We start from the raw sequence: 13,378 nt of genomic DNA, 5'->3' as shown, positions 1-13,378 counted from the left end.
CCTTTGATGTCAGCCAGCCACTCCTGCATGTGTTTTATCAGTGTATTTTAGCTAGTGTTTTGTTTTATGCTGTTGTTTGCTGGGGGTGTGGCTCTCTTCTGAGAGATTCAGGAAGTTTTTTGTACCAGCTGCAGTGAAGTTTAGAATAGTTTACACTATTCATTATGGTGCTGTGCCCCTTATTTTGTACAGCTTTGAGATGTGTATATCTTTTTTATTGTTCTACTTGTTGTTGTCTTATATGTATAGTGACACTCAGTTTCCCCCCTGGGGTATTAATAAAGTATTTTGTATAGTATCGTATAGATAGATAAACATATAGATGGATGGATGGATGGATGGATGGATGTAATTCACTTCGCCCATCAGTGGTTTTAACGTTGTATTGTAATGTATATGTACATATATTTAGATACATTACATTCCCTGTAGATAAAACATCCTTAAATGTACTTACTCTCTTCTTCTTTAGAGCTCAAAGAACAACGACGACACTCCTTCGCCTAGCAAATTACAGATGTTCCTGGATGTAGGGCCCCAGCACTGTTCAGGTCTGTCCAGGTCACAATTGTCATCAGAGGAATCATTTCCATCATTAAAGGAACTATGGGAAAGATTGGATAATGGATTGAGTCCATCTATTTTCTCAGAAGGTAACCACACAGAAATAACTTGGCTTGAACACTGAAAACTTTCTTTGGAGATTGATACTTTTTTTTAATATAATATTGCTGTTATTTATTCAAGATAAAATTTGGGTCTTTCATATGTCAGGTCAGAAAACCAGCATGCTCACACACGCAAATGCACAACCCCTCCATTGCAGTGGTTTTATCAGTGATGGACAGATGGAGGGAGGGGTGTGTGTTTTTGGCTGCAGTGTCTGTCAGCTCTCCAGGGGACAGTTTGTCAACCAGAGCAGCTTCCAGATCAGGCTGAGTGATGAGCAGTGATAAGCATAATACCATCTAATAATTGTGAAACCAGACAAACCTCACACAAGGTTTCAGTACACTTACAGATAATAAACAGTTGTTTAAGTTTAAGTTATTATTTCATTGAGAGCAAGGAGAAACAGAGCAACATGAAAATAGAGCAAGAGACAGAGATGTTTAGAAATATAATATCTGTATCTAAATCTTCATTCGCATTAAAATACACACAATATAAAAAATAACATTAAAAAAAATACTGGTTTCTTGGCGCGTGCTCTTATTTCCCTTCAAATTTTGTTCCAGCTTATCTTCAACTTTATTTTCATCTTTATCACTCCACTTACACAACAAATGTAGCACTCCACATTGACGTTATTAAGGAAACAATCCTTGTGCATACTTGTGGATCATTGGACTGTTTCTGTGGTGACTTCTGGTGAAGTTCCAGACATGTTGTCCTAGTTCTGAGTTACAAGATGACAATTATGTGGAGGGCACACAGGCCTGAATGGAACTGAGTCTAGCGGAATAAAAACACCTGCTGAATAAAAGTAATGTAATTGTAATGTTTATCTAAGGGATGGATCTAAATAATTTTCCTGTTCCTGACACATCAGACACATCAGATAACTGATCAAATCAGACAGCCGCAAATTTTAAACTTGGTTAAACATGTCAGCAAGAGAAAATGCGTCATCCATAACAGCCATTAAAATTGCACCTCTTTTGTTTGCACCTAAAGGTGAAGGTGAGCTGAGCAGGAGAGAGGTGGCTGAGTCTGGTGGTGCTGGAGTCCAGATGATAGTGCATGGTATTAGTTCTACCATCCAAAGCCAGCCCCCAACCCAGGTCCAGCAGCAGAGGAACCCCTCTACAACACCATCAAACACTACTAAGACCAGCAGAGCTGGAGCTCCTGACAAGACCAGCAAGATTAGAAATTACAATAACATAGACTGACACACAAATACAGGATAGTCTGTCAGTATGCTGGTCATGGGGAGTGCCTCTCAGCCTCTGTTTGTGCCTGTATTTCATTGTAAACATTGTAAACTTGCCTTTTTAAAGTTTTAAAATTTGTTGGTCAAATTATCTATTTTCATTGCTTGAAATCAAAGTCTACCAACCATGAACTGTGATGTCCCCAGCTCATCATTATTGTTGGTACCACATGGCCTATATGAAGAGAAATCCAGTGTTTTTTCTCAGAATATGCAGATGCTGTTTATTGAGCAAAATACCATCTCCTTCATTGTTAAGACTATCTGATGTTTCAGAAATTGGTCTCCTCATACATAAATAATGCTGCAGAGCACAATTCACAGTTCTGTGATTTTGCACATATGGAATGAATTTATATAAAACCACATGGGCCATGAAATGAATTCTGAGAAACAACATGGGCTATAAAAAGTATTTCTATTAACGATATGGCTATAGAAATTTCTATTAAACATTATCATCTGTAAATTATGTCTACTAAACTCACATTTTATAGTTAGTGTGCATTAATTGTAATTCTTATGCAGGTCCAAAGAATAAAGCAGAACTCCTTTATTTCAGCTTATTTAGCCATCTTTCTGTTTCTCCATTGATCACAGAGTCACTATGTGCTTTAAAATCTGTTATCATCACTGCCCTGCTATAGTAGGTCAGTAGACTTTCTTTAGAACATCATGTTATCTAAAATTATGAACTTCAGTAACCCCGAGTCAGACGAGCATTCCTGGTTACGTCATCACTTGGGCCCCGCCTTTTAATCACCCTATCTCACAACAGCACCCTTCAGTGGATTGTGATTGGATGAAGCATCACATCCACGCTTCGTGATAGGCCAATTTACATGTCATCAGGAATAGTTAAATTATCCACATGTGCAGCCACTAGTCGTTACTTCATGTTCAATTTAAGTTATGAAATGTTAAAGTAAACATGATAAAGGTTCACAGACAGCGTTTGAGCTTACAAAAGAAAAGACAGAGGACTACATCAGAGTTTATTCATGTTCATGTTGTAAGGCCCTGAGTGGTCAAAATATAACTGATGATGTAGGCCTATGTGACAAAGCCCACCATGATCAGTTACAGTAGATGCTCCAGAAATTGTTTTATTAAGTGTTAAGTAAGAAGAAAACAAGATATTACCAAATGAAGTAGTATTTATATCCAGTCTATGTAGCCTAATTAAAACAGTGGTCACCTGGACTTGAATTAATCTGAAATATCTCTGCAGCTGAATGCATTGTGTCAAATTTTGCACAGATATTTAGTTTTCACGACATTGTATTCTAATTACTTTGGTGATCTCCTGACTTTTCCTGTAGCGCCACCGTGAGGTTGACATACTGGTTATGAGTGAACTGCCATAGCAACTGTTAAATGGTGAAATTTTGTACATACACTCGTGACTCCTGGGGGATGAATTATAAAACTCTTAATCCCCTGATCTTTAAACTAGAGGGTGACTTCACAGAGCCACTATGGCACTTTCAGAAATATACCCACATTTTAAGATGAAAAGTATAGGCCTAATCCATGTATCCATTGATTGCTAATCCAATCCATTATCAAAAAGAATATAGCCCAATTTTCCAGCTGCTTGCGAATCATTTTGGAAATGTTTTTGCTGAGTCCTGGACATTAGCCTACACTAAAAGCTTCGACTAGAGCATTGGTCGCGTACGATGTTTCTCCATAGCATATCACCCGACAAAAGTCTTCAAATCAGTGTTATCCAAATAAGATACTTTTGTTAATGGTGATCAGGAATAAAACCTAACCTCCATCCAGAGTTAGATGCTGCAACTCGGCAGCGATCTGAAAAAGTCTCAAGATCTGTCACACGCGGGGTAAATTTGGAGTGTCCAGTTAACTGAAATATAGGCCTATGAATTTAAACAGCGCAATCAAAATGAAATATATATATATATATATATATATATATATATATATATATATATATATAAGTATTTTGATCAAGTGCGTCTTTTGCGAATAATCTATGCAGAAAAGAATCCATCAGCCGCCGTCAAGTGCGCCGACCAAAAAGTATTTACTACATTTTATTAGGTTTTAGTCAAATTGACAGTGTCATTTTGTTGTCTGGTGCAGCTGCTCCCGTCTAGTCATACGATGGCTAGAGCGATGGTGAGACAGAGAGGAGAATCAGTTTGAACTCCAGTAACCCCGTCTCAACGTTTTTTTTCTCTCTCTGTGACTATGAGGGCGTTCAACGAATTACCCCATCACTGGCTGGATCCGAAAGCTCTGCCTCTTTTCTCATTGGACTGTGCGGCCAAGCCAAGCTGTCAGCCCATGTGGCGTGGCCAGCAGAATGTGAGACATTTAAATTCAGAGAAAAAAGAGCTGAAGAAGCACGAAGGCTAACGTCAACCTTATAGAGGAAACGACAGAGAGAGAGAGAGAGAGAGAGAGAGAGAGAGTTGTCAATACACTTACAGTCAGAGGAACACCATCGTGGACCATCATAGGAAAGCTACCAGAAATCACCAAGAGAATACATGTGAAGCAAGTGCTAACATTTCACCAAGTGGTTCGAATTCGTGATTTTTCAGTGACACCAGACCGGTCTGGGCAAGACAGGTAAGCTCGTTAACGGTTAGGAGCTGCTGGATTCGACTGCTAACGTCGTCTCTGCCCGGTTTGGGTGACATAATTTCTTAAAGTTATATAGAACAATAGGCTTAGGCTCAGCTAAATGAAACACTGAAAATCTGCCTGTTTAATGCGGCATTGCTGTTATTAACGCTGGTTCGCGTTATATGGAAAATGAAAATACTCTTTTAATTAACTATGACTTGACATGTTTGGGTCAGAATTGACGTAGGTCGTTAACTTGTACACAAACCTTCTCTTTTATTCGGCATAAATTACATGCAGCTTCTATTTCCGTGAGTTATAGGCTACATTAACTTTTGGAAATGGTTCCTTTTGTCTGCTTGCTGTTGATGAAGATTATCGATGTTGGTGGACCAGATCCCAAATAAAAGATTGTTACGGCTGCCGGTGGCTGCCGTTTAGCATGTATTATGTTTCCATGAGTGCTGTTGCAGGTTATGCAAATCCAGCTGTGTCCCATAGTCGTTCTAATATATCTTATTCTCAAAAATATTAAGCAATTTATGAAGGGTAGATAGAACGATAAAGGCGTACATGCTGGAGCTGTGTTGGTCACTGTGCAGTATATGTGCCAGTGCTGTCAGATGCTGTGCTTTCTTTATGGCATTTTGTCTCAGGAGTGTGATACAAATGAGGGTTTTTGCCCAGCATGATGACTTGGTTCATTGAGGCCCCCAGCAACCCGAGACTTAAACTTTACAAACTAAACTCCCAGGGTGACTGGTTGGTAGATTTATTCATTCAGATTACTCACTGTTTCCTGCACTGATTTGTGTAGTAGCAAAATGTATAATTTGCATTTAAGCACACATATTGTTGTTTACTTGCATTACCTTGCACTATTGTATTTCACATATTCACGTATTGACCTATACACTTAATAAATAAGGTTTATAACACCTTTTAGCATTGTGAATTATGACCATTGGCCCAAACAATGAACTGTTTGATTTGCTTTTATACAGTGACATCGCTGATTTATGTGAAAGTGTTTGTGCACAGAAGCACTCTGTGCTCCCCGGACGTATGTCTGGTGTTGTGGGTACATCCAAGGCTGTCTGGCCAGCTGGATATTGTTTTGGGAAAATCTCCCTTTCTCAAGGTATCTCTGAGTGTACTATAAACTGTAACTTTGTCTGTGACTCTTGGTCAGTCTCTGCCAGGGTATGCCTGGTGTTAGAGGCTGGCCTTTCAGCTGAAATTGGTTAACTCTGTTTGCTTCTTGCTTTTACCACTTTATTAAATTACACAAAGTCAACCTTGTGTGAATCATGTTTTATTTGTTCACTTCTAAATAAGACTTTCCACCACAATTTGAAGGTGATTTTACATGTGGTGTTGTCCCTGTAGGGCATGGACCACGGATGAGAACAAACCAAATGAAGAATGATATTAAAAAGTAAATCCAAAAATCTGAAATTCCCTCTTGTATGGTGACTGAATGGTACAAGAGTGTTTGGCTACAACATGGCTGAGTTACAGGGAAGCGAATAATTACATAAAGACTTTTGTAGTAGGGGGTTTTATTGAAAAGAAACTGTCAGGCAGTCCACCATCTTTCCTGAAACACATCGCACAATTGGTTTGTCTATAAGGCTCATGTAATACAATGTTATACAAACTAATTCAAGTTTATTGGTCACCCATTAAGCAACAAAACACATACCACCAATTTTTGAATATCACACGATGTATTAATGTGTGGTAATCTGCTTCAGTCGATTTCTCACAGCATAAAGTTAAATGGCTATTTGATAATCACAAATATAATAACAATAAATCACATAGAAACAACATACTGTATATGAACCAATTTTACTTTGGTGGAGCATGATTGAAGGATGTGTTTTCATAGACTCTTGTCCCTGCATGACACTAAGTGTGTGAGAAACTCATCTGGAAATGAAGTTAACTGGTTTCAACTCTGCAATCCGGGGAACAAGTTTGTCCTCTTCACTCAAATGAAAGGGGATCATATAGTTACCTGCTGAGTAATGACAGAGTTTGGCATTTGTCGTCATTGTGTTTCCACCTTCAGGTTCTTTCCATTAGGCTATGTGTCAAGTCAGGTCTTGTTGCGTGCTGCTGGTTGAGTGAAGCAGTCCAATAGCAGGAATGTTAGGGCTGATGGGAATGTAATAAGAGATAATTGTAGAAGGCAATGCAGTCATTCTTGTAGAATATAATTTGGAATGATGTTCAGTACAGTATGAGGCTGCAGTGGGGCAGACGCAGTTTATAGAGTGCTGAGTAACTGTATGGCACACATATTGATCAACCAAGCTTGCAGCTAGCGCATAGTCTCCTTATGCTTGAAGTCATGTTCAGGGTGTTAGTATGTGATCTGGGTCAGGTGAGGCTAGATAATGTACTGAAGGTCCTACATTAGGCCTAATCCCAGGTCATTGTATCTTGGAGCCCAAATCCTTTCAGCTACTGGAAGACTGAAAGGGCCAGGGCAGCCAGCTGCACTGACTGTCCTTGCTTCTACCTGAGCATACATTCTGATTCTAATGGCCTATATTTGTTATATATGCATTAGGGAAATACAAACATTACACCCCTAATTTTATCACATTATTCTGTATTGTGAAACTCACCATTTTTGTCTCCTTTTTGTTTTTGAGCTTTGTTCATATTCATAAATAATATAGCATGTAATACAAAATAATTCAAAGGTTTGTATAACTGTAATACCTGCAATCAGGTATTAAATATTCTGAAGTGAATTTGAATAACAGAAATGGATCCAAGCTGATTTATCAGTAGGTCCAACAGAAAATGAAAACGGACATTGTTTGGGTTGTTTCCCTTGATGGATCAGTTGCTGTAAAACAGATTATTATGCCTTATTCCCTTTTTCCTGTGATTAAACAACCTATCCTTATGGGATTGTGTTTTCTCCTCCATGATTATAATTCCCCAATCTGCTCACCATGAAAGCCAACAGATGATTTTATGAGTATGAAATGAATGTAAATCATACGGCATTGTAGGTATATGAACATCATTGAAGCCGTTATGGAGGCTTGTTAGGAGACCACCGTAAATCCTTATAATAATACTCCTAAACTAATGTGGATAGCTGAGTGAACATGGCTCTAGATATACTGTAAAGCTGCATTTTTGTTGTAGTCAATGCGTATAGTTGGACAGATGATAAAATTCATATCGTGGGGACCTTATTGACTTCATGTACACGAAGAATGACTTGAGTTTTACACGCTTTTTTTGTTTGTTTTTCCTTTCACCCACCTCTGTATTGTGCATGATTTACACATATAGTGTTCAATTCTGGGCCTTGGCAACGTTTAACAAACTATAATACTGTGTTTCAGCTTACACTCACCATGGTGCTCTCTTGTACTGACTTTTTACTAGCACTGTTACCTCACAGCATGAACAGCTAGTGCTGTATGAAAGTGTCATTTAGAGAGATACAAAACAAACATTAAAGCTGCAAGCAGCGATGAACGGGCCCTGGCAGTCCACGCGCGTCGGGGCATGCTGCTGTCGCGGCGTGCTCGTGTAGCTTCACGTTGCTGTCGGGGCATGTGGCTGTCGGGGCTTGTTCATGCAACAACTTCCGCTGAGGAATCAAAAGTGAAGGCAGGAAAGCTGTTCTTTTGTCATATAGCAATAAAAGCGCTCCCTATTGGCGGATTTGCACAACATTTTTCACAAACCGTCATCAGGGCATGGAACACAATTAAAAAAACTTAAGTGTTAATGGGACTGCATTTGATGAAGATATGCAAGATATGCAGATGTGTGTGTTCGATCACAATTTGCAGGAAATTGTTGTTTTATATTTTGGGGGTCCTTTGGGCTACCACATTTGTTTTAATAACCTTTTGTCAGCAGGGTTCACAGATGCTGTGTGCAAAGTATTGTGCAAATCAGAGAAATTGGGTGGGAGGAGTTTGAAAAAGTAGGTTTGCGACATTCAGCAAATTTGTGAATGGAAATGTAGCGTGAAAGTGGGCGTAGCCTACATCACACAATTCAGCTGTATGCAGGGAACACGTAGATATAAGGTTTAACAATGTGCGGCATGTTATGTGGGAGTTATTAGGCAAAAACGTTTTTTTTGTGTTGATAATAGCGCCACCTGCTGGTCATTTTTGGTGTGTGAGTTACAGGGGCCAGTCTATACCACCCCTATCCATTTCATATCCATAAGTATTATGGTGTGGGCACAGTGCCAAATATGAAATTAGACTGCCACCAGAGCGCCACCTGGTGGCGTATCGGTCAAAGCTTCAACAGATATCCTCAGGAGGGCATTGACAATAATTGTACCAAGTTTCGTGTTAATCTGAGCAACCGATGTGAGATACAAAATACTTCAATTTAAAGAGCGCCACCTAGTGGTCATCCGCAAAGATTTTGCACAGAGCCTGAGGGGCTCATGGGGAAGTAGTATCCTGAGTTTCATGTCATTCGGTCAAAGCAATGTGGAGATATGCAAGACTTCCTGTTTGTAACGAAATGTGCAGGGAGTTGTTATTTAATAACTTGAGTATTCTTTGGAATATCAAAATTCTTTTAATAACTTTTTGTGAGGAGGGTCCACAGATGCTGTTTGCAAAGTTTGGTGCAAATTGGTTGAAATTGCCTGGGAGGAGTTCAAAAAAGTAGGTTTTGGAAATTTTGCGAATTTGCGGAAAAAAAACCTGGGCCGCAAATTTGCGTGGCCTATATCAGGAGATTCAACAGAATAAAGGGAACGCGTGGATATATGGTTTTTGAACAATAGGGACATCGCAGGTTATCTGCTGGGGCCCTAATGAAACTGGCACCAGAGCACCACTTAGTGGCGGATCGGTAAAAGCTTCAACAGAAGTCCTGAGGAGGGCATTGGCAATGAGTGTACCAAGTTTTGTGTTAATCCGACCAACCGATGTGGAGATATAAAATACTTCAATTTAAAGAGCGCCACCTAGTGGTCATCGGGCAAGATTGTCCACAGAGCCTTAGGGGCTCATGCCGGAAGTACTATCCTGAGTTTCATGTCATTCGGATGAACCAATGTGGAGATATGCAAGACTTCCTGTTTTGAAGGAAATGTGCAGGAAGTTGTTATTTAATAAGTTGAGTATTCTTTGGAATATCAAAATTCTTTTAATAACTTTTTGTCAGGAGGGTCCACAGATGCTGTGTGCAAAGTTTCGTGGAAATTGGTGAAATTGGCTGGGAGGAGTTCGAAAAAGTAGGTTTGCGACATTTCGCGAGGTAGCGAAAAAAAACGGATATGGGCGTGGCCTATATCACGAGATTCAGCAGAATTCACTGAAGGCGTGGATATAAGGTTTTTGAATGTGCGACAAAGTATGTGGGAGTTATAAGGCAAAAGGCACTTTCCTTGATTACAGCGCCACCTAGTGATGGAAATTCACAACGACAACAGATTCCAAGTTTGGTGAGTTTTGGGGTATGTCCAGGCAGTGAAAAATGCGATCATTTGGGACAAAAAATGCTCACTACAAAAACAATAGGGTCCTTGCAGGTTCCCTGCTCGGGCCCTAAAAACTGATCTGAAGCTTCCAGTCTATCTTCAGCTGGGGACTGAATTTTAGGCTTTTGATTTTCCTTGTACCACTGTGTCTCTATTGAATACAACTGCATCATGAGGATTGAACAAATGATGGACCTTAATTTTCACACATGAAAACAATAATGTGTCAGGAGAAAGTCAGCATCAAGCTCCACTTAATTCTATGTGGCATACCATGTAGACTCAGGCAGTGTGTTGAACATTTCTAAAGTTTGTACAGTATGTAATGAGGGAATGAATCTGAAGATGATGGCAGCCATCCTAGCTGCTCTACACTGAGGTAGTGACATGGTTTAATTTAGAGTAACTCTGTCCCAAGCTGCAAGCTCATTGGTTGGCAGGTCTGGCCTTGTTGACATGACAGGGCCTGGCCTAGAAACAAAGAACAAAGAAAATCACACACACACACACACACACACACACACACACACACACACACACACACACACACACACACACACACACAGAGTACAACATGGCAATGCTCAGTCATGTACAGAGTAGTCTATCAGCAGACAACGTTGTCCGCTGTAAGTGCTCTTTCATGCGTGCTTTAAGGGAGTCTTCATTTCCAAACCTGCCAGTCAACGCCAACACAATTACATCTGCTTCAATACATAAACATGATCCGTGTGAATGGTTACTATTGAATTACTGCCTAATTACAGGGACCTTTTTGAAATTTCCCACTTCATGTTTTGCTGTGATTATGAATTTTAAGGCATTTGGCTATTCCACATACTAAGTTTCCCATCAGGACTTTACTTTTTTTTTTTTACAATATATTGGTCAGTATTACAAATATACAGTGTTACTGCCAGTTGTCCATGCATTCACTGAACCAGCTATCCTTAATATCAGCTGATTTAGAAGCCACACATGCATTAAGACATTGGAATTCCATTTCAGGGATTTCAGGGTCAGTTTATTTATCATTTTACAACACCATGGTTGCATGAATCCTGTCTAAATAATCATTAATATCTCTGAGGGAATCTGTCAACTGTCTCTGATTGACAGCTGTGTTCCCCTGCGTATTTCTGTCAAATGACTGTGTTTGCTGTAATGTTAATGTACGACACTCACATGAAGCTGCAAGACAGTTTTCTTTTTTTTACCCCTTTGCGAGAATGATGATCCTGACTCATTCAGCAGTGCTTGCTTCAGTGTTGACGTAACCCGATGCTTGTTATTATGATTGTTGAGCTGACATGTTCAGGTAAGCGCAAAGTTCCTCTTGTATATGTACCACATATTATTATACCGTTAGTTTGTAAAGTTATAAGAAGATGTCCTCTCTTCTCCGCTTACTCACAGGTTTAATTGACCTGTAGCCATATGAAGTGTCTATAGCGCAAAATACAGGCTAACTAATGCATAAATAAAATTCCTCCTCTCCTCCTTCCCTTCCTCTCCCTTTTCCTCCTCCTCGCCTCTCCTCAGAAAAAAAAAATCATAAGCGGTGGTCACATTTCAGCAGCGGAGGTACGCCGATACAGATGCATATGTCCCATAGCCTGAGGAATGAAGCTGCTCTGTAGTCTGGTGGTATGCCATTATGGAATTCCATTTTAATCAATACTTAATAAATAAATAAATAAATAAATAAGCCTAAGAAATAAATGTAAATAAGTAAATATTCAAATAAACTTAAATATACATTATAAATGAGTCCTTATAGTTCAATTAATGAGTGTTTTTATTTTAAAAAAACATTTCTCAAAGGACGACTTTTATTTCTTTCAGGGGGCATAATGTTTACATTTTTAATGTGTGTCGTTTCCTCTTCCAATGTAATGTTTTTTTTAAAAGGGTCTGAGTATCATGAAAAGCGTTATGACACATTTATTTATGTCAGGGGGCTTTTATTTCATAATGACACATTTATTTCCCAGCTCTTTTCACTTCAATTTCTTATATGCAAAGTAAGTGGCCGTGGTTATTTCATGTCTTTGATGCCAACTGCCTAACTGTGTTGGTCATGTTCATCTGTTATGTTAGCAAGGTAAAGGTAAAGCCAACCTATCTTAATTAGTGCAGGCCAGCGGGGGAGAGGGGAGGGGGGACAATCGTGCTTAGAGAAATGCATTGCTGGCCTGAAAGTAAATGAATAACGTAATGTTAACGCCCCTATCCTTTACTCTTCTGCAACAACCGTCATGTCACTCTTATTGATCATAATTTCACTTTGCCATATAACGTTAACCTTATGACTGAGCACGTTAAGGCTTTATTCATAGCAACACACCGGGTGTTTGTTGTTGTTTTTGGGTTTTTTTTTTGTTGTTTTTTTATAGTGGATTAACTTGAGAGTTCCCCCTGCAACCAATAGCAGAAGCATTTGTCGCCTCTTGACTGTTTGACCATTATATACTAAAAAGTAAATATTGCAAAAGATGAAATGTTTTGATAGCGTTAAGCAACAAAAGGCCTTTCTGCTCAGAGTTTGGTTCAGAATGACTTAATGGTTCAGAATTATAGAGAAAATGTGAATTAACGTTTAGAGGGCATCAGAGAGGAGCATTTCAAATAATGTCTTGCCAGTAACTTTACTTATTATGTTGCTTATACACCTACTGTACCTATTACCTAAATATAAAGATAATAATAAATTCATCATTTGTAAATATAAGCTTTAGTCATGTAGACATGCCTTGCAGTAAGAAAAATGCTTAATGTCTGAGTTTCAAAATGCCCCACGTAAATTTAGACATAATTGTAACACTTGATTTTTTAATTGGCTCCCTAATATCGGTATCCGTATCTGCCCCCAAAAATCCATATCAGTCAGGCCCTGTTCTTTACAAGTGTGTACATAAACGTTTGACTACAACTGTATGTTTATCATACTAGTTTTCTGTCTTGTATAAGGAAAAAAAATGTCTCGCATAGAACCGGCTCATTCACAGCCAACACATCACTAGCACACTCCACTGGAAATTTATACATATTCAGTAAATGGAACATTGACAGGGCTACATTCACAAAATATATTTGTTTGTGCAATCCAGAAATGTATAATGACTCTGACATCTAAACACACTGTAATGAACAAGATCACTTATTGTTTCTCTCTCTCTTTCTCTTTCTCTCTCTCTCTCTCTCTCTCTCTCTCTCTCTCTGTCTCTGTCTCTGTCTCTGTCTCTCTGTCTCTGGCTGTCCGTCTGTTCACAGTTATTCATTATGGATGAAATAGTCATAGCAGGGATATCAGGCCGTTTGCCAGAGTCTAATAACCTGGAGGAATT

The 13,378-nt window shown here is 39.1% G+C and overlaps 3 protein-coding genes across 8 annotated transcripts in view; 2 read left to right on the top strand and 1 right to left on the bottom strand.

The window, feature by feature from the left end:
* The window catches only part of slc16a3b (solute carrier family 16 member 3b), a 138,506-nt gene extending 137,996 nt beyond the window's left edge, over nt 1–510 (bottom strand). The window contains exon 1 of the mRNA XM_084342563.1: nt 458–510. The gene's annotated coding sequence lies outside the window, so the exon portion shown is untranslated. The remainder of the gene's footprint in view (nt 1–457) is intronic.
* ccdc57 (coiled-coil domain containing 57) overlaps nt 1–2,497 on the top strand; it is a 123,740-nt gene extending 121,243 nt beyond the window's left edge. For 3 of the 5 annotated variants that reach the window (XM_084342557.1, XM_084342556.1, XM_084342555.1), the window contains 2 exons: nt 473–653; nt 1,678–2,497. In XM_084342557.1, coding sequence (XP_084198683.1) covers nt 473–653; nt 1,678–1,895 — 399 coding nt within the window. In that variant the 3' untranslated portion in view covers nt 1,896–2,497. Of the gene's footprint in view, nt 1–472; nt 654–1,677 lie in introns of those variants that run through there. The other 2 variants (XM_084342558.1, XM_084342560.1) reach the window with 2 other exon arrangements.
* Nucleotides 2,498–4,187: 1,690 nt separating this feature from the next.
* The window catches only part of fasn (fatty acid synthase), a 127,146-nt gene continuing 117,955 nt past the window's right edge, over nt 4,188–13,378 (top strand). Inside the window, exons 1-2 of one of the 2 annotated variants that reach the window (XM_084341495.1) lie at nt 4,188–4,537; nt 13,305–13,378. The exon at nt 13,305–13,378 is cut by the window's right edge and continues 62 nt beyond it. In XM_084341495.1, the coding sequence (XP_084197621.1) occupies nt 13,314–13,378 (65 nt within the window). In that variant the 5' untranslated portion in view covers nt 4,188–4,537; nt 13,305–13,313. The remainder of the gene's footprint in view (nt 4,538–13,304) is intronic. The other variant, XM_084341494.1, reaches the window with a different exon arrangement.

This window comes from Pagrus pagrus (genome assembly GCF_965226575.1).
Source record: "Pagrus pagrus genome assembly, chromosome: 21".
Classification (NCBI taxonomy): Eukaryota; Metazoa; Chordata; class Actinopteri; order Spariformes; family Sparidae; genus Pagrus; species Pagrus pagrus.
The sequence above is the reverse complement of the archived record's forward strand: the minus strand, read 5'-3'. Positions and strand labels throughout refer to the sequence as shown.